Raw genomic sequence first — 15,231 nt, forward strand, 5'->3', positions numbered from 1 at the left:
AAGGCTAGATTAGCACCTCCCCAGAGTACAGAAGTTTTCCACACAGCTGATTCTCACAGCCAGTCGGCCTGGTGGTCAAATCCCTCTAGTATTAACTACAACAATTAAGGCTTAACTAGAACAAGACTGTGCACAAAGACCACAAGGGGGTGCACCAAGAAAGCATAAAAGATGCGGAAACAAAAAAAAACATGACAGAAATGGAGGATATGGAGCTAAAAATCGCAATTTTGAGGGCTTGCAATAAACTTGAGCAGAGCCTCACGAAAACTAATGAGACCCTCGATGCTATGATAAAGAAACTAGAAAGTAAGCATACATAGACTGAAATAAAGAATACTATACCCAATAGCAGACCAGAGGAGTACAAGAATCAAACCAAAGATTTGAAATGCGAAGAAGCAAAAAACACCCAAATGGAAAAGCAAAATGAAAAAAGAATCCGAAAGTGTGAAGATACTGTAAGGAGCCTCTGGGACAGCTACAAGCGTACCAACATCAGAATAATAGGAGTGCCAGAAGATGAGAGACAGCAAGATATTGAAAACCTATTTGAAGAAATAATGGCAGAAAACTTCCCCCACCTGGTGAAAGAAATGGACTTACAGGTCCAAGAAGCGCAGAGAACCCCAAACAAAAGGAATCCAAAGAGGACCACACCAAGACACATCATAATTAAAATGCCAAGAGCAAAAGACAAAGAGAGAATCTTAAAAGCAGCAAGAGAAAGAGACTCAATTACCTACAAGGGAATACCCATACGACTGTCAGCTGATTTCTCAACAGAAACTTTGCAGGCCAGAAGGGAATGGCAAGAAATATTCAAAGTGATGAATACCAAGAACCTACAACCAAGATTACTTTATCCAGCAAAGCTATCATTCAGAATTGAAGGTCAGATAAAGAGCTTCACAGATAAGGAAAAGCTAAAGGAGTTCATCACCACTAAACCAGTATTATACGAAATGCTGAACGGTATCCTTTAAGAAGAGGAAGAAGAAAAAGGTAAAGATACAAATTGTGAACAACAAACATGCATCTATCAACAAGTGAATCTAAGAATCAAGTGAATAAATAATCTGATGTACAGAATGAACTGGTGATTATAATGAATCAGGGACATAGAAAGGGAATGGACTGACTATTCTTGGGGGGGAAAGGGGAATGGGAGATGCGGGAAGAGACAGGACAAAAATCGTGCACCTATGGATGAGGACAGCGGGTGGGGAGTGAGGGCGGAGGGTGGGGCGGGAACTGGAAGGAGGGGAGTTATGGGGGGGGGGGAGAGGAACAAATGTAATCTGAACAATAAAGATTTAATTAAAAAAATAAATAAATAAATAAATTCAAAGTAAACATCATTAAAAAAAAAAAAAGCAGAAGGCCAGGGACAGGGGAAATGGAAGAACTCTCGGAATAATGAGTCATCATTACTAAGTTTGCCCATATTGAGGAAGCGTGGGAAGTCCTTTAATATTAGTTGGCCAAAGGGGTAGGTGAGAGAGGACACCTTCCACTTGCTATTTCTATTCTCCTTCTTTCCTGGGACCAGCATCCTCAAAAAAATATTATATGGAGTTGACCACATCCCCAGACACTGGGTGGGTCCTCATTAAAAGAAACTAATTTTTATGAGAAACACACTCATAGACACAGAGAACAGACTGACAGCTGTTAGAGGGGAGGGAGTGGCAGGGCAGGTGAAAAAGGTGAAGGGATTAAGCAAACATTAACTCATAGATACGGAAAAAAGTATGGTGGTTACCAGAGGGAAAGGGTGGGTGGAGGACACAGAAGAGAGTAAGGGGGGATAAATGGTGATGGAAGGAGACATGACTTTGGGTGGAGAACATACAACACAATATATAAATGATATGTTATAGAATTATACACCTGAAACCTATATAATTTTATTAACCAATGTCACCCCAGTTAATTCAATTAAAAATAAATAATTTAAAAATACTGTATCAGCAACACCTAAAAATATGCAAATAAATAAACAAAAATAAAATAGCCAATTTGCATCTTGGATTTTTTTAAACTTATAACATAAGCACTTCCCATGTCATTACATTGTGTGTAAAGGCTCCCTAATAGTCAACCAAGTCAAGATGCTATCATTTTCTTCACCATTTCCATGTTGTAGATGATTTAAACTGAGTCTAATTTTAAATTGCTATCAATGTGCTGGGGACCAAATATTCTTATGCATAAACCTTTCTCCCATATTTGAAGTTACTTAATTAGGAAATAGAGTCCTAAACACGGATTATCTTGGTCAAAGGCTAAGATTATCTTAAGTTTCCTAATGCACATGAGCACCCACATCTAACACGTCTTCGGGCCCTTTACTTTGTGTATATCAGGGCCCTTGTTGGATGTCTCTTATGAGCAGGTGTCTGAAAGGCTGCCTGCACTCCTGACTCCTGGAGCCCAGGCCTTGCTAACACAGCTCTGTCCCTGGATGTGGTTTCAGTTGGGTTGTGCTGCTCAGGACTCATGGCATCACTGCACATGTCACATGTATTCGGTTCGAACAGCTGTGGAATAACAGAGAAGTTTCTGCTCTGCTGAGGGAAACTATGACTAGAGAGCTCTAGTGAGAAGAAACCAGCTAAGTGTTGTCCCAGGGTGACATCAACTTCTCACCTCCTCTTGCTGTGGAAACCACTTCCCCATTAAACAGCCCCAGACAAGTGAGTACTTGGAACTATTATTGCAAATACACTGAGCCCTGTGGTTACCCAAGACCCTCTTGCATGTACAAGTCAACAGGCACCACTACACTTAAAAACTTCCTTTCTCCACACCCCCAGTTTCCATCTCCCTGGGGTCCAGAGGGCACAGCGTGGACCCTAGAAGGAAGCTGGCATCAGCGAGTCGTGGGCCCGCACTGTCCTCCTCACCATGGCCCTCTGTTCCCAGGCCTCCTCTGACTAGTGTCCCCCCCTTGCCATTTGCTGTTGTCCCCCACTTTCTGGCTCGGGACAGACCATATCACCAAAGTCCTATGGAGAGAGGCACCCAAGTGAAACCAAAATTCCCTGGGCTATCATTCAGGAAGCTTTTCTTTCCAAAGGAGTTTTAGCTTTCCGTTCTAAACACCTGGAAGGCAGGGTAGGGGTGTGCCTTACTCGGGGAATGGTTAAATTGAGTGGGTTTTCAACAAGAAGCAGAATCCAGCTTCACCTGCTTCCCAGGGATCAGCTCAGTAATAAACTCACCTCACTGGCACTTCGTAGGTGATTTACAGAGACAGTCTCTTGCAGGGAAAATCTCTTCCCAGACCAGATTAAGTTTCCCAGATAGAACTAGAACAAGAGGCAGACTCTTCATTTATCAGCCTTCCCTGCCGGGAAAGATGGAAACCAAAGCTAAGGTTAGAGCAAACATGAGAGAGAGAGGAGGCAGTCCAAGATGGTGACATAAAAAGAGCCTTGAATTTACCTCCTCCCACGGACACACCGGATCTACAGCTGCATGTGGAACAATTTCCTAAAAAAAAAAAAAAAAAACCAACAAAAAAAACAACCCTGGAAACTAGCTGAGCAGGTGCTTTGCATCTGCAAACAAGAAAAAGCCACACTGCGGTGGTTAGGAGAGGCTGAGACACAGTTCCATAATCCATAATCACGAGGGAATCGCAAACCTGGAGCTTTGTCCTGGGGAGAGAAGGGTGGGTGCCCCACATCAGGCACCTGAGAGACAAGCTCCCCAAACATCTGGCTTTGACAACCACGGGCTGTGTCCAGCCCCAGCGCAGAAGCAGCCTCTGGAAGCGCCCAGACTTTCCATCAGAGAGATTCCCCTGCCGATCTCAGAGCCTTGGCCTCGGGGCCAGGCCTGCTGGGAAACTCTGGGGACAGAGGCACTGGGGAGCCACGGTCATGCTCTCCCTCTGCCTCACTGCAGCTGGCAGGCACCGTTTTTTTTTTCTTTCTGGTTTTTTTCTTCCTTTTTTTACCCTAAACATATTTCCCTCTCAGCAGGTGCCATCTTTACCCTCACTGGCGAGCACCATCTTTGCACTCTCCCTCTGCCACGCTCCACAGCCTCTCCCAGAGGGCCACTTGACACTGGTCTGGTGCCCTGGTCTTTTCGGCTGCCACCCAGGGGTGCCCCCTGATTACTGGCTCGAGTGGCTGGGGGAGGGTGGGGACTTGAGTTCCTGAGTCTCAGGGAACCGTAACCATCAGAGAGATGGCAACAAGGGGCTACCGCACTGTACAAGCAGCAGACAGAACATACCGCATCTCTCTGTGAAAGGGGCCTGTTTGCCTGCCCTGGTGCTTTGGCCTGAGGGGCAGGCTTCGGGTTTGGCACACATCTGGGGACTACAGGTGCTCACAAGGAACATAAGCCAGGAAACACTATCTTTGCCCTCTCCCTCTGCCTCCCTACATCAACCATTACCCAGGGCACACCTTCAGATCGCTGGCCTAGTGGCCAGCAGGGCTTACACTTTTGGTCCCATTGAAATGTGTATACACTGAGTGGCCAGATTATTATGACCACCCCATCAGTATAATGAAGTGTATTAGTTATGCAAATAATAATAATAATAATAAAACCTTGAGAGTATTTGCTTAGGAAGTTTTCAATATTCAGTATTTTTGGAAGTGTCAATGAAGTACTGATGTGTGGTGGTCATAATAATCTGGCCACTCAGTGTATAGGATGGAGCCAGCAGGACTTGTGTGTAGGGAGCAGCCTGGGAGCCAGGGAGGAGCTAGCTGCCCTAGACAGAAGAAATTGGGGAGGAAATGATAAAAGGGGGAGGCTGCCTGTAGAGACCCTCTAAATCATTGAGGAAAAGGCTAGGGATCTGAGCTTGGAGAAATGGTCCTGAGAAAGCGGGCTGATCCTGTGCTTCCCTAGGTGGAGGGGTACAGGGTGGGGAGGGGGCAATGTGGGACCAGAATTCCCCTGCTGATTCCTCAATTTTTTTATTTTTTTAAATATATTTTATTGATTTTTTACAGAGAGGAAGAGAAGGGGATAGAGGGTTAGAAACATGGATGAGAGAGAAACATCCATCAGCCGCCTCCTGCATAACCACTACTGGGGATGTGCCCGCAACCAAGGCACATGCCCTTGACCGGAATCGAACCTGGGACCCTTCAGTCCACAGGCCGACGCTCTATCCACTGAGCCAAACCAGTTATGGCAATGATTCCTCAATTTTTGTAATTCTATCCCTCTTCAGAGCTTCCAAACCAAAGAGGCCAGCAGGTCTGTGGCAACCCACTAGGTCCTGGTGTCAAGTACATCATTGACCTTGGAGCTGAATCCCCAAGTGACCTAGGATCAACAAGAAACCAGTTACATTTGAGGGCAGATTAGGGAGCAGGGGCCCAAGCCCAAGAAATGTTCCTTCAACTCCCAAAGCTACCTCTCCTATGGGCTGGTTGCCAAGCAACCACACTCTTAATGTAAGTTTTAATTTATTTTAGACTATTTCTATTTTGTCATGTATTTCCATGTGTTCCTGCCTGCCCTCCTCAGGCCCTCTGGTCACACAGTGGTTGACACATACTCAGTGTGTAGGTGAGTGGTTATATTTAGCTTGTTCTTCTAGGGGAAACTGTTCCAAAACCATCAACCAACAATTATTTATAGAATGTTAATGAGCACTTCTGTATTCAATTGTGTGAAATAATGGGATTTTAAAAAAACAAAAACATTCTTAATTGTTTTATTTTATCAGAATATGTTATAGAATCATCAATAACAATTTTATTGGCTTTGTTTTGTGACAAAATCAGGATCTCTGAGTGGAAAAAAAAATGATGGGGGGCAAAGATTAGTAAAATCTGAAAAGGGGAAGTGAGCAGAAAGGAAATGACAATAATACCTGTATATTCCCAAAAGTTAAAAATAAAACATTATTTTTCAAAACTGATTATTTTATAGACTATTATGTACCTAATGTATAATGTAATAGGTAAATATGTTCCTTTCTAGGTAAATACATTCTTGATATATAGTCATCTATTTAAGTTTATTTTTCATATAAATCAAGCTTCCCTAAGAATTATGCATTGTCCTTTAAATCCTAACAATTGCACCAAGGGCTAAGTACTATCACTAGCCCCAGTTGATAGAGGAGAAAGGGTGACTCAGAGAGTTAAACCAGCTTGCCCACTGTTGTGCAGCTAATAAATAATATAACTAAGATGCAAACCTTGCCCTCATTTCTCAGAACATGCCAGAACCACCTGGGATGGCTGTTAAAAACGCTCACAGTAAAACTTACTGGGTTTGGATCTGGGCATCTAGATTTTAACCAACTCCCCATGTGATTTACCTGTAGACAGAAGACCAAAAACCACTGAATTAATCAATAAGGATTTACCACTCTTTTCTTAATAGAATATATATGGTAATTTTTAAAATAAGCCCTACTTGCTTTTGTTTTAAATTATCTAGATTTTGTACCAAAAAGTGGATCTTGGGTAGTCAGGATTTTTGAAGAGCAAGACACAATTTTTTTTTATTTTTTAATATATTTTTATCAGAGAGGAAGGGAGAGGGAGAGATAGATAGAAACATCAATGATGAGAGAGAATTACTGATCGGCTGCCTCCTGCACACCCCGTACTGGGGATCAAGCCCACCACTCAGGCTTGTGCCCTGACCGGAAATCAAACCGTGACTTCCTAGTTCATAGGTTTACGGTCAACCACTGAGCCACACACACACCGGCTGGGCAAAGACAGTTCTTAGCAAATTTAATAATTTACATACTTTTCAATCTAGCTACCTTATTTCTAGAAATGTATTTCAAGAAATTCTACCTAAAGACACACAGGTATAGGCACACAGATATTCTTTGTAGCCCTGCTTGTAAAAGCAATGAAAGAGAAACAAATTCATCAAAATAGGAACAGTTTAAAACATCATAGTATAGCCACATATTAAATATGAAACCACTGAACGGGATGAAGTACATATAGGTAATATTCATGCGAAACTATGTATATAAAATATGTATATCAACAATCATACCAATATCTATATTATTACATACTTGTTAGCCTGAGCACTTTAAGAAAAGACATCTTGGAGCACCTTGCCCTGTGCCAGGTGCAAGGATTTACAAGTCAAGTGCAGACTGGATTCAGCACCTTTGCCCACACAGCCAGGGATCTCTGTGGACATCAGCCCTGAGACCATCCCACCAGCTCCTGCTGGCAGAGTCCCTCCAAGCAGCGGTCTATTGGTAGGATGAGCCCATTTTGAGAGGCAAAGGGGATACTATTAGTAATTAGGCTGCCACAACTGATATAAACTAGGTTTTCCCTAAGCAAGGAGGGATACATGATTCCCCCATCCATGTGCAGTGCCATTGGGAAGAAGGCTCAAGCCCAGCTACCTCCCACGGGGTCACCTGACCAATGGGAAACTCACTCCCTGTGGTGGGAATACAACAAATCAACAAGTTCACGCCAGACAGATAATAGATACAAACAAACAAAAGGGACAGTGGCCAGCCTAGTGGGTTCCTCCTTTGTGGAGGGAAGGTCATGACTTCTCCTCCTGTAGAAACCCACTGAGGGGTCTCGAGAGGGTAATTTGTAAAGCCAAGTGATTCACTTCACAGTTGGATGTCATAGGTTGAAGGACCGACTGAAGGGAGATCAGAGATTCGGAAAGAATCACGGGTTATAGTGATACTTAAGGCTCACCGACCAAGCCCTGCCTGAAGCTAAGGCTACTTCTTGAAGTTTCCGGTATGTGAGCAAAGAGTTCCCTTTATTGTTTACGCCACATTGAGTCAGCTTTTCTGATACTAAAACTCAAACCACCCTAACTGATACAGAGCCTGAAAAATGCACTTGGCTGGGGCAGGAGGTGAGGTCGAAGTCAGTGAGGACACCTTAGCTGGCACAGCAGCTGGTTACCCGCCATGGCCTGTTATAGATTCTTACCAAGGCCAGCTGCCAGCCACGGTTGCATCAAAAAGGGAAATTCAAGATGTTGGAGACTGGTTACTTCTTGCATAAATCAGTAAAGCCTGTTAAGAAAGAGATTAGCTGACTTTGAAGTTGGCTTCTCTGTTAGCAGAGAAGGAAAAAAGTTTATGAGTCCCTTTCTACTCACTGCCTGCAAACCCAGCTGGTTGAGAATCAGTGATCTGGAAAAGCAGAATTCTCCACTCCAAGCTAATGTTTGTATAAGCAGAAATGGGAAGATGGGAGGCTAGGAAGGGGTCCATAAACAGCCTGATCCTTCCCCTCTTCTTTTAAGTATTTATCTTGTGAACAAGATGAACAATCGCGTTCTTTGTGAAGGCATAGTTGGGATGCAGGCAGAGAGGCAGGGAGCGAATTGTGGTGACCTCCATGCTGTGGCACTGTTTCATCAGCAGAGGGCAGTGTGGAAGAAGAAGTCGGTGAAATGGGAAGGATGTGGCAGGGAAAGGGATGATTAGAGCTGCCAGAGGTGAGCTTGAGAGGTTCTCTGAAACCCAGTCCTAGGAGTGACCCCGGCTGACAGGTTTTTGGATTCTAATTAACCACCCAGTAGAATTGACCAAAAACAGACCAGAAGCCTTGAAAAGCTGAAAGGAAGTTGTACTGCCTCTGAAACACCAAGGCTGGCCCCCAACAGCCTACGACTGCACCCCAACAGTGGTTCTGTGCATTAACATCACCTCAGGAGCTTTTAAATCACCGATGCCCCACCCCACCTAACTCCAATTAAAGTGGTAACTTTTGAGTGAGGTCCTGGTATTGGGGATTTTTTAAATCTCCCCCCAATGATTCTAAAGTGAACTCCATCTCCCACAGGAAATAGACAGACTTTATCAGGGGTATTCACCTCCAATAAAATACAGGATTCCCAGTTAAATTTGAATTTCAGATACACAACAAATAATTTTTGTATAAGTATGTCCCAAATATTGCATGGGACATACTTTTACTAAAAAAATTATTCATACTCTATTTTTATTTGCTAACTCTGGCCACTCTAGCCCCCAAGCCTCACCTCAGATATGACTAGTTAGAACATTCTCCCCAGCCCTGGCCAGGTGGCTCAGTTGGTTGGAGTGTCATCCAGTACACCAAAAAGTTGCTGGCTCAATTCCTGGTCAGGGCACATACCCAGGTTGCAGGATTCAATCCCTGGTTAGGGCATTTACAGGAGGCAACCAATAAATGTTTCTCTCTCTCCCTTCCTCTCTTTTTACTGTGAGTTGAAAGGGAGGCATTATTGTAGTCACAATATAGAGAAAATTTTGTATTTTTCTTATACTTGATATTATGAGACTTTTCCAAATCATTCCAGTATTTTTAAAAGCTGCCTAATTTATTCAATCATCATCCTAGTGTATTAATGTTATCATGCATTATTGTAGCACGAACATTTGGACTGGTTCCAATTTTTTGTTATAAATAAAGTGTAGCAAACATTTATATGCATAAAACTTTCTCCACAAATGATCTTATTTCCCTAATATATTTTCCTAGCTATAGACTTTCTGGGTCAAAAAATAAGGACCGCTCTAACCGGTTTGGCTCAGTGGGTAGAGCGTCAGCCTGAGGACTCAAGGGTCCCAGGTTTGATTCCAGTCAAGGGCATGTACCTTGGTTGCGAGCACATCCCCAGTAGGGGGTGTGCAAGAGACAGCTGATCGATGTTTCTCTCTCATTGATGTTTCTAACTCTCTATCCCTCTCCCTTCTTCTCTGTAAAAATCAATAAAATATATTTTAAAATAATAAGGACATGTGAGGCTTCTAATCTATATAGATGCTCCATAACAGATGCATGTTTATTTCCTCTCCCTACTGTTGAACCCAGTGATGACATATTGTAGGGACTTGTGAATGTTTGATGAAGGAAACAGTGATTTTAAAAAAGCTGACCTTATCACTCCTGTTATGCCTGTACCCCAAGCTTCCCCAATTCCATTCTGCCCATCTGGGTCTGGATCAAACATGGCTCAGGCTACTTAAGACTTTGTGACATGACATATGTCACACCTGTGAAGAACATAAGTCTGTGCTCTGTGGAAGGGAAAGGGGAATGGTACAGTTCATAGATAGATCTGTTAATGGTAGAAGGAACCAGCTAAGTTTGGTACCCTGGTGATAACTCCTGGCTTCCCCCTCACTAAATCATCCCAGGTTAATCATTTCCTTCGAAGCGCCAACCAACGGGATGTCATGGTCTTTTTCACCCAGGGTGTGGTTTAAGTGTGACTTGTGTGCCCAGGATGCTGTGGCATCATCACAGATGTCACCCTAGATCAGCCGTGGGCAAACTACGGCCCGCGAGCCAGATTGGGCCCGTTTGAAATGAATAAAACTAAAAAAAAAAAAAGACCGTACCCTTTTATGTAATGATGTTTACTTTGAATTTCTATTAGTTCACACAAACACTCCATCCATGCTTTTGTTCCGGCCCTCCGGTCCAGTTTAAGAACCCATTGTGGCCCTCGAGTCAAAAAGTTTGCCCACCCCTGCCCTAGATGGTCAGAAGAGCTGTAACAAGTGTCATATCTGCCCTGTGGAAGGAATCACTAATCTGTAGATCTCTCCATGAACTTACAGCTGACACTAACATTATATGACCTCCTCTCACTGTCCAAAATCTTTCCACACAATCTCCCCCAACAAGTGAGCAACTGAGCTCTTCTTGTGTACCTGGAACCTCCACATGACCGAGGTACCTCAGCATGTGCACCTCGTGACATGACACCATCCCCAGCCTCCTGTTCCTCACAGCCTAGAGTTGCCTATAAATAGGCAGGACATGGGTTGGGACACGAAATGGATGTAGGCAGCGGCAAGTGTCCAGTCCCATCTTGGCTTTGCCCACACTCCTCCACCTGCCCAGTATCATTGAGGTTTCAAAGGCTGCTCTTGTTAACATCTCCTCACCACAGCCCAGTTCACAAGTCTCACCCTCTGTACCACAGGATTCTCTCGACCCTCATCCTTGTTTCCCTTTAGAGTTGTGTCCCAACGCTCTGGGATGTCTGAACCATATCATTTAAGTCCCATGGCTTGAGATTCCCTAAGTAAAAGCTAAGAACTTCACAGAAGGTTTCAAAATATTCTGGGCTGTTTCCCAATGACTTTTATGTATCCTCATCTCTGGACATGAAAGACAGAGGAGGGCAAATGCCAGGTCGCACTGGTTCCTACGATGAGCCAAATGGCGGATTCCCCTCCGTTCTCCTGAAGAGATCCCCCCTATGAGTGATTTTCAGAACCATCTGTGAACCAGATGAAGTTCCCCCAAAGAGATGGAACAAGGGACAACGGTTCCAATAGCTCTATTCCCTGAAGAGGGAGCAAGACAAGGGCAGAGAGTCAAAACAAAAATTCAAGGTAAAGAAGAAATGCTTAGCTTCCTTGGTTCCCTTTATGCCCTACTCTGAGACCCTGAGCAGTGACATCTCCATCAACTTTCTGCTGGTCCCCTCAGGGGGTGGAAGAAGTTGAGTTGGCTTTTTTCGGGCTGATTTCCACTTCCTCGCAGTTAGGGCAGACACCACACTGCCTCTCTTACTTCTCTCCAGACCTGTCATAAATGTGTTGATTACAGTGACACTAACAGACAGTGTTCCTACTGTTGTGTGATGTCAGTACTTTTCCTCCTTCCTGGAGAGAAGCAGGGCTTGTGGAGGAGAGATAACATGGGACACGGGGTGTGGAGAAGACAGTCATAGGTAGGGGGCTTTATTTCTTTCTGGTTTGTTTCTTTTCTCTTCCCAGGATTTTAAAAATAAAATTGCATATAAAATTTTGCATCCTGCTTATTAATACTTAATATTAAAAATCAAGTATTGTCATGTCACTCTTTCTGATAATGGTCCATCAATGGGTTAACTTTATCATTCCAACACTGTAGAATGTGTAGTTTGCTGTCAATTATTTGATCATAGATAAACTGCACCAAACAACATTGTCCCTAATATGCTCCACATTTGTGAGGTCATTTCCATAGAATAGATTATGAGAAATAGATTATGAGTTCAAAGAGTATGGACATTTTTAAGGCTGCTGACCACACCCAGTGTTATATCAAGACATCATTGTAGGTCTGTGGTGAATGTTTGATAAATAGACCATTACTGGAAGGTTAATTCTTACTTTTACCATTCTTATACCTCCAGGCTTCCCAATTCTGTATTTTCCATCTACAGTGTGTGTCCCTTGGCTTATGCTGCCTGAGACTCGGTGACATTATTATTCTTGTCACATTTAAATGGACAGAACAGCTGTGGAAGTGCACCAGAACACTGCTCTATGGAAGGAGACGGTGACCCCACACTTCAGAGAGATCTGTCATGTGGAAAGGAAACAGCTAAGCATGATCCCTGGGCGGTGCCAATTCCTGGTCACCCATCTGGAGAAACAACTTCCTCATAAGCATCCCAATCACATTAGCAATTGAGCCATTCTTGTGTGTACCCTCAACTTCTGGAGTAACCTCAGGCAACCCTGGTTGTACAACCCACGTGACACCAAAATACGTAAAATTTCTTGCTTAGGCACCTCCAATTCCTATGCTCCCACTGCCCAGGGCCGCCTATAAAAGGAGGGAAGGTAGTGCAGATCCTAGAAGGCAGCCAGCAGCAGTGATTGCCAAAGCTCCGTCTCAGTTCTGCCCACACTCCTCTGCCTGCCCCGCATCATGAAGTTCCTTGGAGCTACCGTCCTTGTCATCCTCTGCACCAGGGTCCTCTACTCCTACGAGGAAGGTGAGTTTGTTGTCCACTTTTCTGAAACACAGTTGCTCCCCACTCTCTGCCCAGAAGTCAGCCCACATCTTCCAAATCTTCTGGCCTGAGGACCCCCATGTGAAATTAGAGAACTTTGAATGGGGTTCCAAGATAACACTGTTGTTTTCTTCAAGAGGGTTCAAAATGGAGTCTATTGATCTGGGTGGCAGGATTTTATATTACTTTTTGGGTGCGATCATTAAAGTTTCATTTATTGGGTTATTAGCATGAGGTAGAATCTAGGTCTATTTAGATCCTATGGGTGCTGGTAAGTTTTAGAATCCCTTAGCTATTCCCAAGAGTTGTAAGAATTGTCCCTACATTCACTCGGCTATCTTATGATTTAATGGATTAGAAAAGAAATTTCCCCCAAAGAGATTTAGGAAATGAGAGTAGAATTTGGTTCCCTATAGAGTAATTAGAGACCAAAATGAAGAGACAAACCAAAGACAAGACTAAGAAAATGAATGAGAAACGAACAAAAAAGCCAAGTTATATCCAGTTTCCTTTTCCCCCAAGCCTCATCGCTGAGCTGTCCCTCTCCATTTCTTCCTGACCCTCTCAGGCTTGCCTGCGCTCCTGAGCAACTCCTTGTTGTCCTTGTTTCCCCACAGAAAGCACTGACATCTCAGTCACCTGCTGCATGACCTACGTGACCCGGCAGATCCCCCGCAAATTTGTGGTTGCCTACTTTGAGACCAGCACCAAGTGCCCCCAATATGGTGTTGTGTAAGTGTCAGTCCCCCTGCCCATCCCTGGGGTGACACAGAACACAGGAGTCTGAGTGGGGAGGGGTTCACAAGTGCACCAGCTGATGGATGAGGAGCCATCCTGGGAAAGCCCCGCCCTCTGGGGGCCTTTTGTGCATGCAGGACAAAGAGAGAGGCCCCTGGGGCTGTTTACTGATGTGAAATGGGGCCTTCAGGGAGCCAGGAAGGTGTGCCCAAAAGCAGAGGGGAAAGAGGAAAGAAAGAGACAGCAGAAAAGAGGCGGCCTTAGGTTATTTTCATAAATCACTCAGAGAAAGACCAAAAGTCCCTGAGGGTTGGGGGATGATTCCTTGACAGGATGGACTAGCCCTGAGCTGCCCACAAGGATGAGGATAAAGGGTCCACAGGTGGTCAAGCATGTCCTTACTCATCCTCTATATAATACTTCTGCCTTCTCTACAGCTTTCTCACCAAAAGGGGCCGGAATATCTGTGCCAATCCCAGCGATGCCTGGGTTCAGAAATACATCAACAACCTGAAGGAGACTCCCCAAGCAGTCCAGTAGGTCAGTTCTCCAATGGGCAGCAGGGATGCTGACTAGGGGAATGTCCCTGCAGCCCCAGAAGTTCCCTGCCCGCTGCGTCCTTCCCCTCCACTAACCACATTCTGAAAGCTCTCTTTAATTTAGTAAAGTACGTAAATATTGTAAATTGTTGTATTCCTTTGATGCTTTTTTAAAATGATTTCGCTGAGAAATCATTATAACACCCTCTTATCCCCAAATCTTTTCCCAGTCAAGCATACATTGGTTGCCTCAGGATCCGGGTTATGGTGAATTATTGTGCTCCTGTCTCTGAGTAGGCATTGGACCAAATCTATCAACAGATGCTTATTGAGTTTGTATAAGCCCTTTGCTCTGTTAAAACTGTCAGAATAATAAAGATTATTTTTGCTTTCTTCAGTAAATATTGGACTTCTGGTTATTCTTTTGTTTTTTCATTTCCCTGATAAATCCTTTTCATTGGTTGGAAGGAAAGAGATAGGATGATTAGGGGCATCTAAGGGGAGGAAAGGGAAAGAATAAGTGTTGTTCTAACAACACCAGGCTTTATGCATGTGAAATGATGCTCATGCACTGCAAAAGCAGCAAAGTATTAAAAACAAGTGCAAACTTACATGCACAAGGGAAATCCACCATTTAAATGAACACCAAAGCAAATTATTCTAGCACGCATATGTATGCACTTTCATAAATTCAGCTTTCTTAAGAATGAAGACTAGGTCCTTCTTAATCCTTCTGCCCTTCTCCATAGCTTCCAAACTAAATGAGGTTGGCTGGTGTGTGTCAACCCCAGTGATACCTGAGTCCAGGAGTTTATCAGGAACCCGGAGTTATTCTATTCACATAATATTATAGAAAAGGTGAAACTTTAGGGAAATAAATCTAATCAATGGGTGCAAAAAACTGGGATGAGGGAGGGTGCTGACTGAAAAGGGGGAACAAGGGTACCTTTTTTTGGAGTTTTGGAAATATCCTAAATTTTCACTGTGGTAATGGTCAAAATTCATCAAACTACGCTTACCTCCCTCCTACTGTCCTGGATTGCTCCCTCCATATCTAATTAAATACTAAATTTGAGAAGTATTAATATTAGAGAGGGTGTGGAACTGGCACACATGTCTGCTACTGGGAGTGTGAATTGGTCCCATTGCTTTGGGAAGACTTCAGAATAAAGGTGAGCATAGCTTACTTCTCTCATACAGCCTACAGATACCGTTC

The 15,231-nt window shown here is 43.8% G+C and overlaps 1 protein-coding gene across 2 annotated transcripts; it reads left to right on the forward strand.

Moving 5' to 3' along the window:
* The first annotated feature begins 12,550 nt into the window (after positions 1-12,550).
* Positions 12,551-14,417, forward strand: LOC102437642 (C-C motif chemokine 18-like). 2 transcript variants are annotated; one of them, XM_014467303.1, is made up of 4 exons: positions 12,551-12,720; positions 13,356-13,470; positions 13,914-14,016; positions 14,246-14,417. In XM_014467303.1, exons 1-3 carry the CDS (start codon positions 12,654-12,656, stop codon positions 14,014-14,016), a joined length of 285 nt encoding a protein of 94 aa, XP_014322789.1. In that variant the 5' UTR covers positions 12,551-12,653; the 3' UTR covers positions 14,246-14,417. The 2 variants fall into 2 exon arrangements, with proteins under 2 accessions (XP_014322789.1, XP_006101971.1); XM_006101909.3 differs by having other exon boundaries at positions 12,552-12,720; positions 13,914-14,412.
* The last annotated feature ends 814 nt before the right edge of the window (positions 14,418-15,231 follow it).

The sequence above is a fragment of the Myotis lucifugus genome, unplaced genomic scaffold (assembly GCF_000147115.1).
Source record: "Myotis lucifugus unplaced genomic scaffold, Myoluc2.0 scaffold_387, whole genome shotgun sequence".
Lineage (NCBI taxonomy): Eukaryota > Metazoa > Chordata > Mammalia > Chiroptera > Vespertilionidae > Myotis > Myotis lucifugus.

Bases quoted from the DNA above. Each gene is read 5' to 3' on its own strand.
- LOC102437642 (XM_014467303.1), top strand. From the start codon at position 12,654: ATGAAGTTCCTTGGAGCTACCGTCCTTGTCATCCTCTGCACCAGGGTC. The intron at 12,721-13,355 runs GTGAGTTTGTTG...GTTTCCCCACAG, and splicing joins CCTCTACTCCTACGAGGAAG to AAAGCACTGACATCTCAGTC. The intron at 13,471-13,913 runs GTAAGTGTCAGT...CCTTCTCTACAG, and splicing joins TGCCCCCAATATGGTGTTGT to CTTTCTCACCAAAAGGGGCC.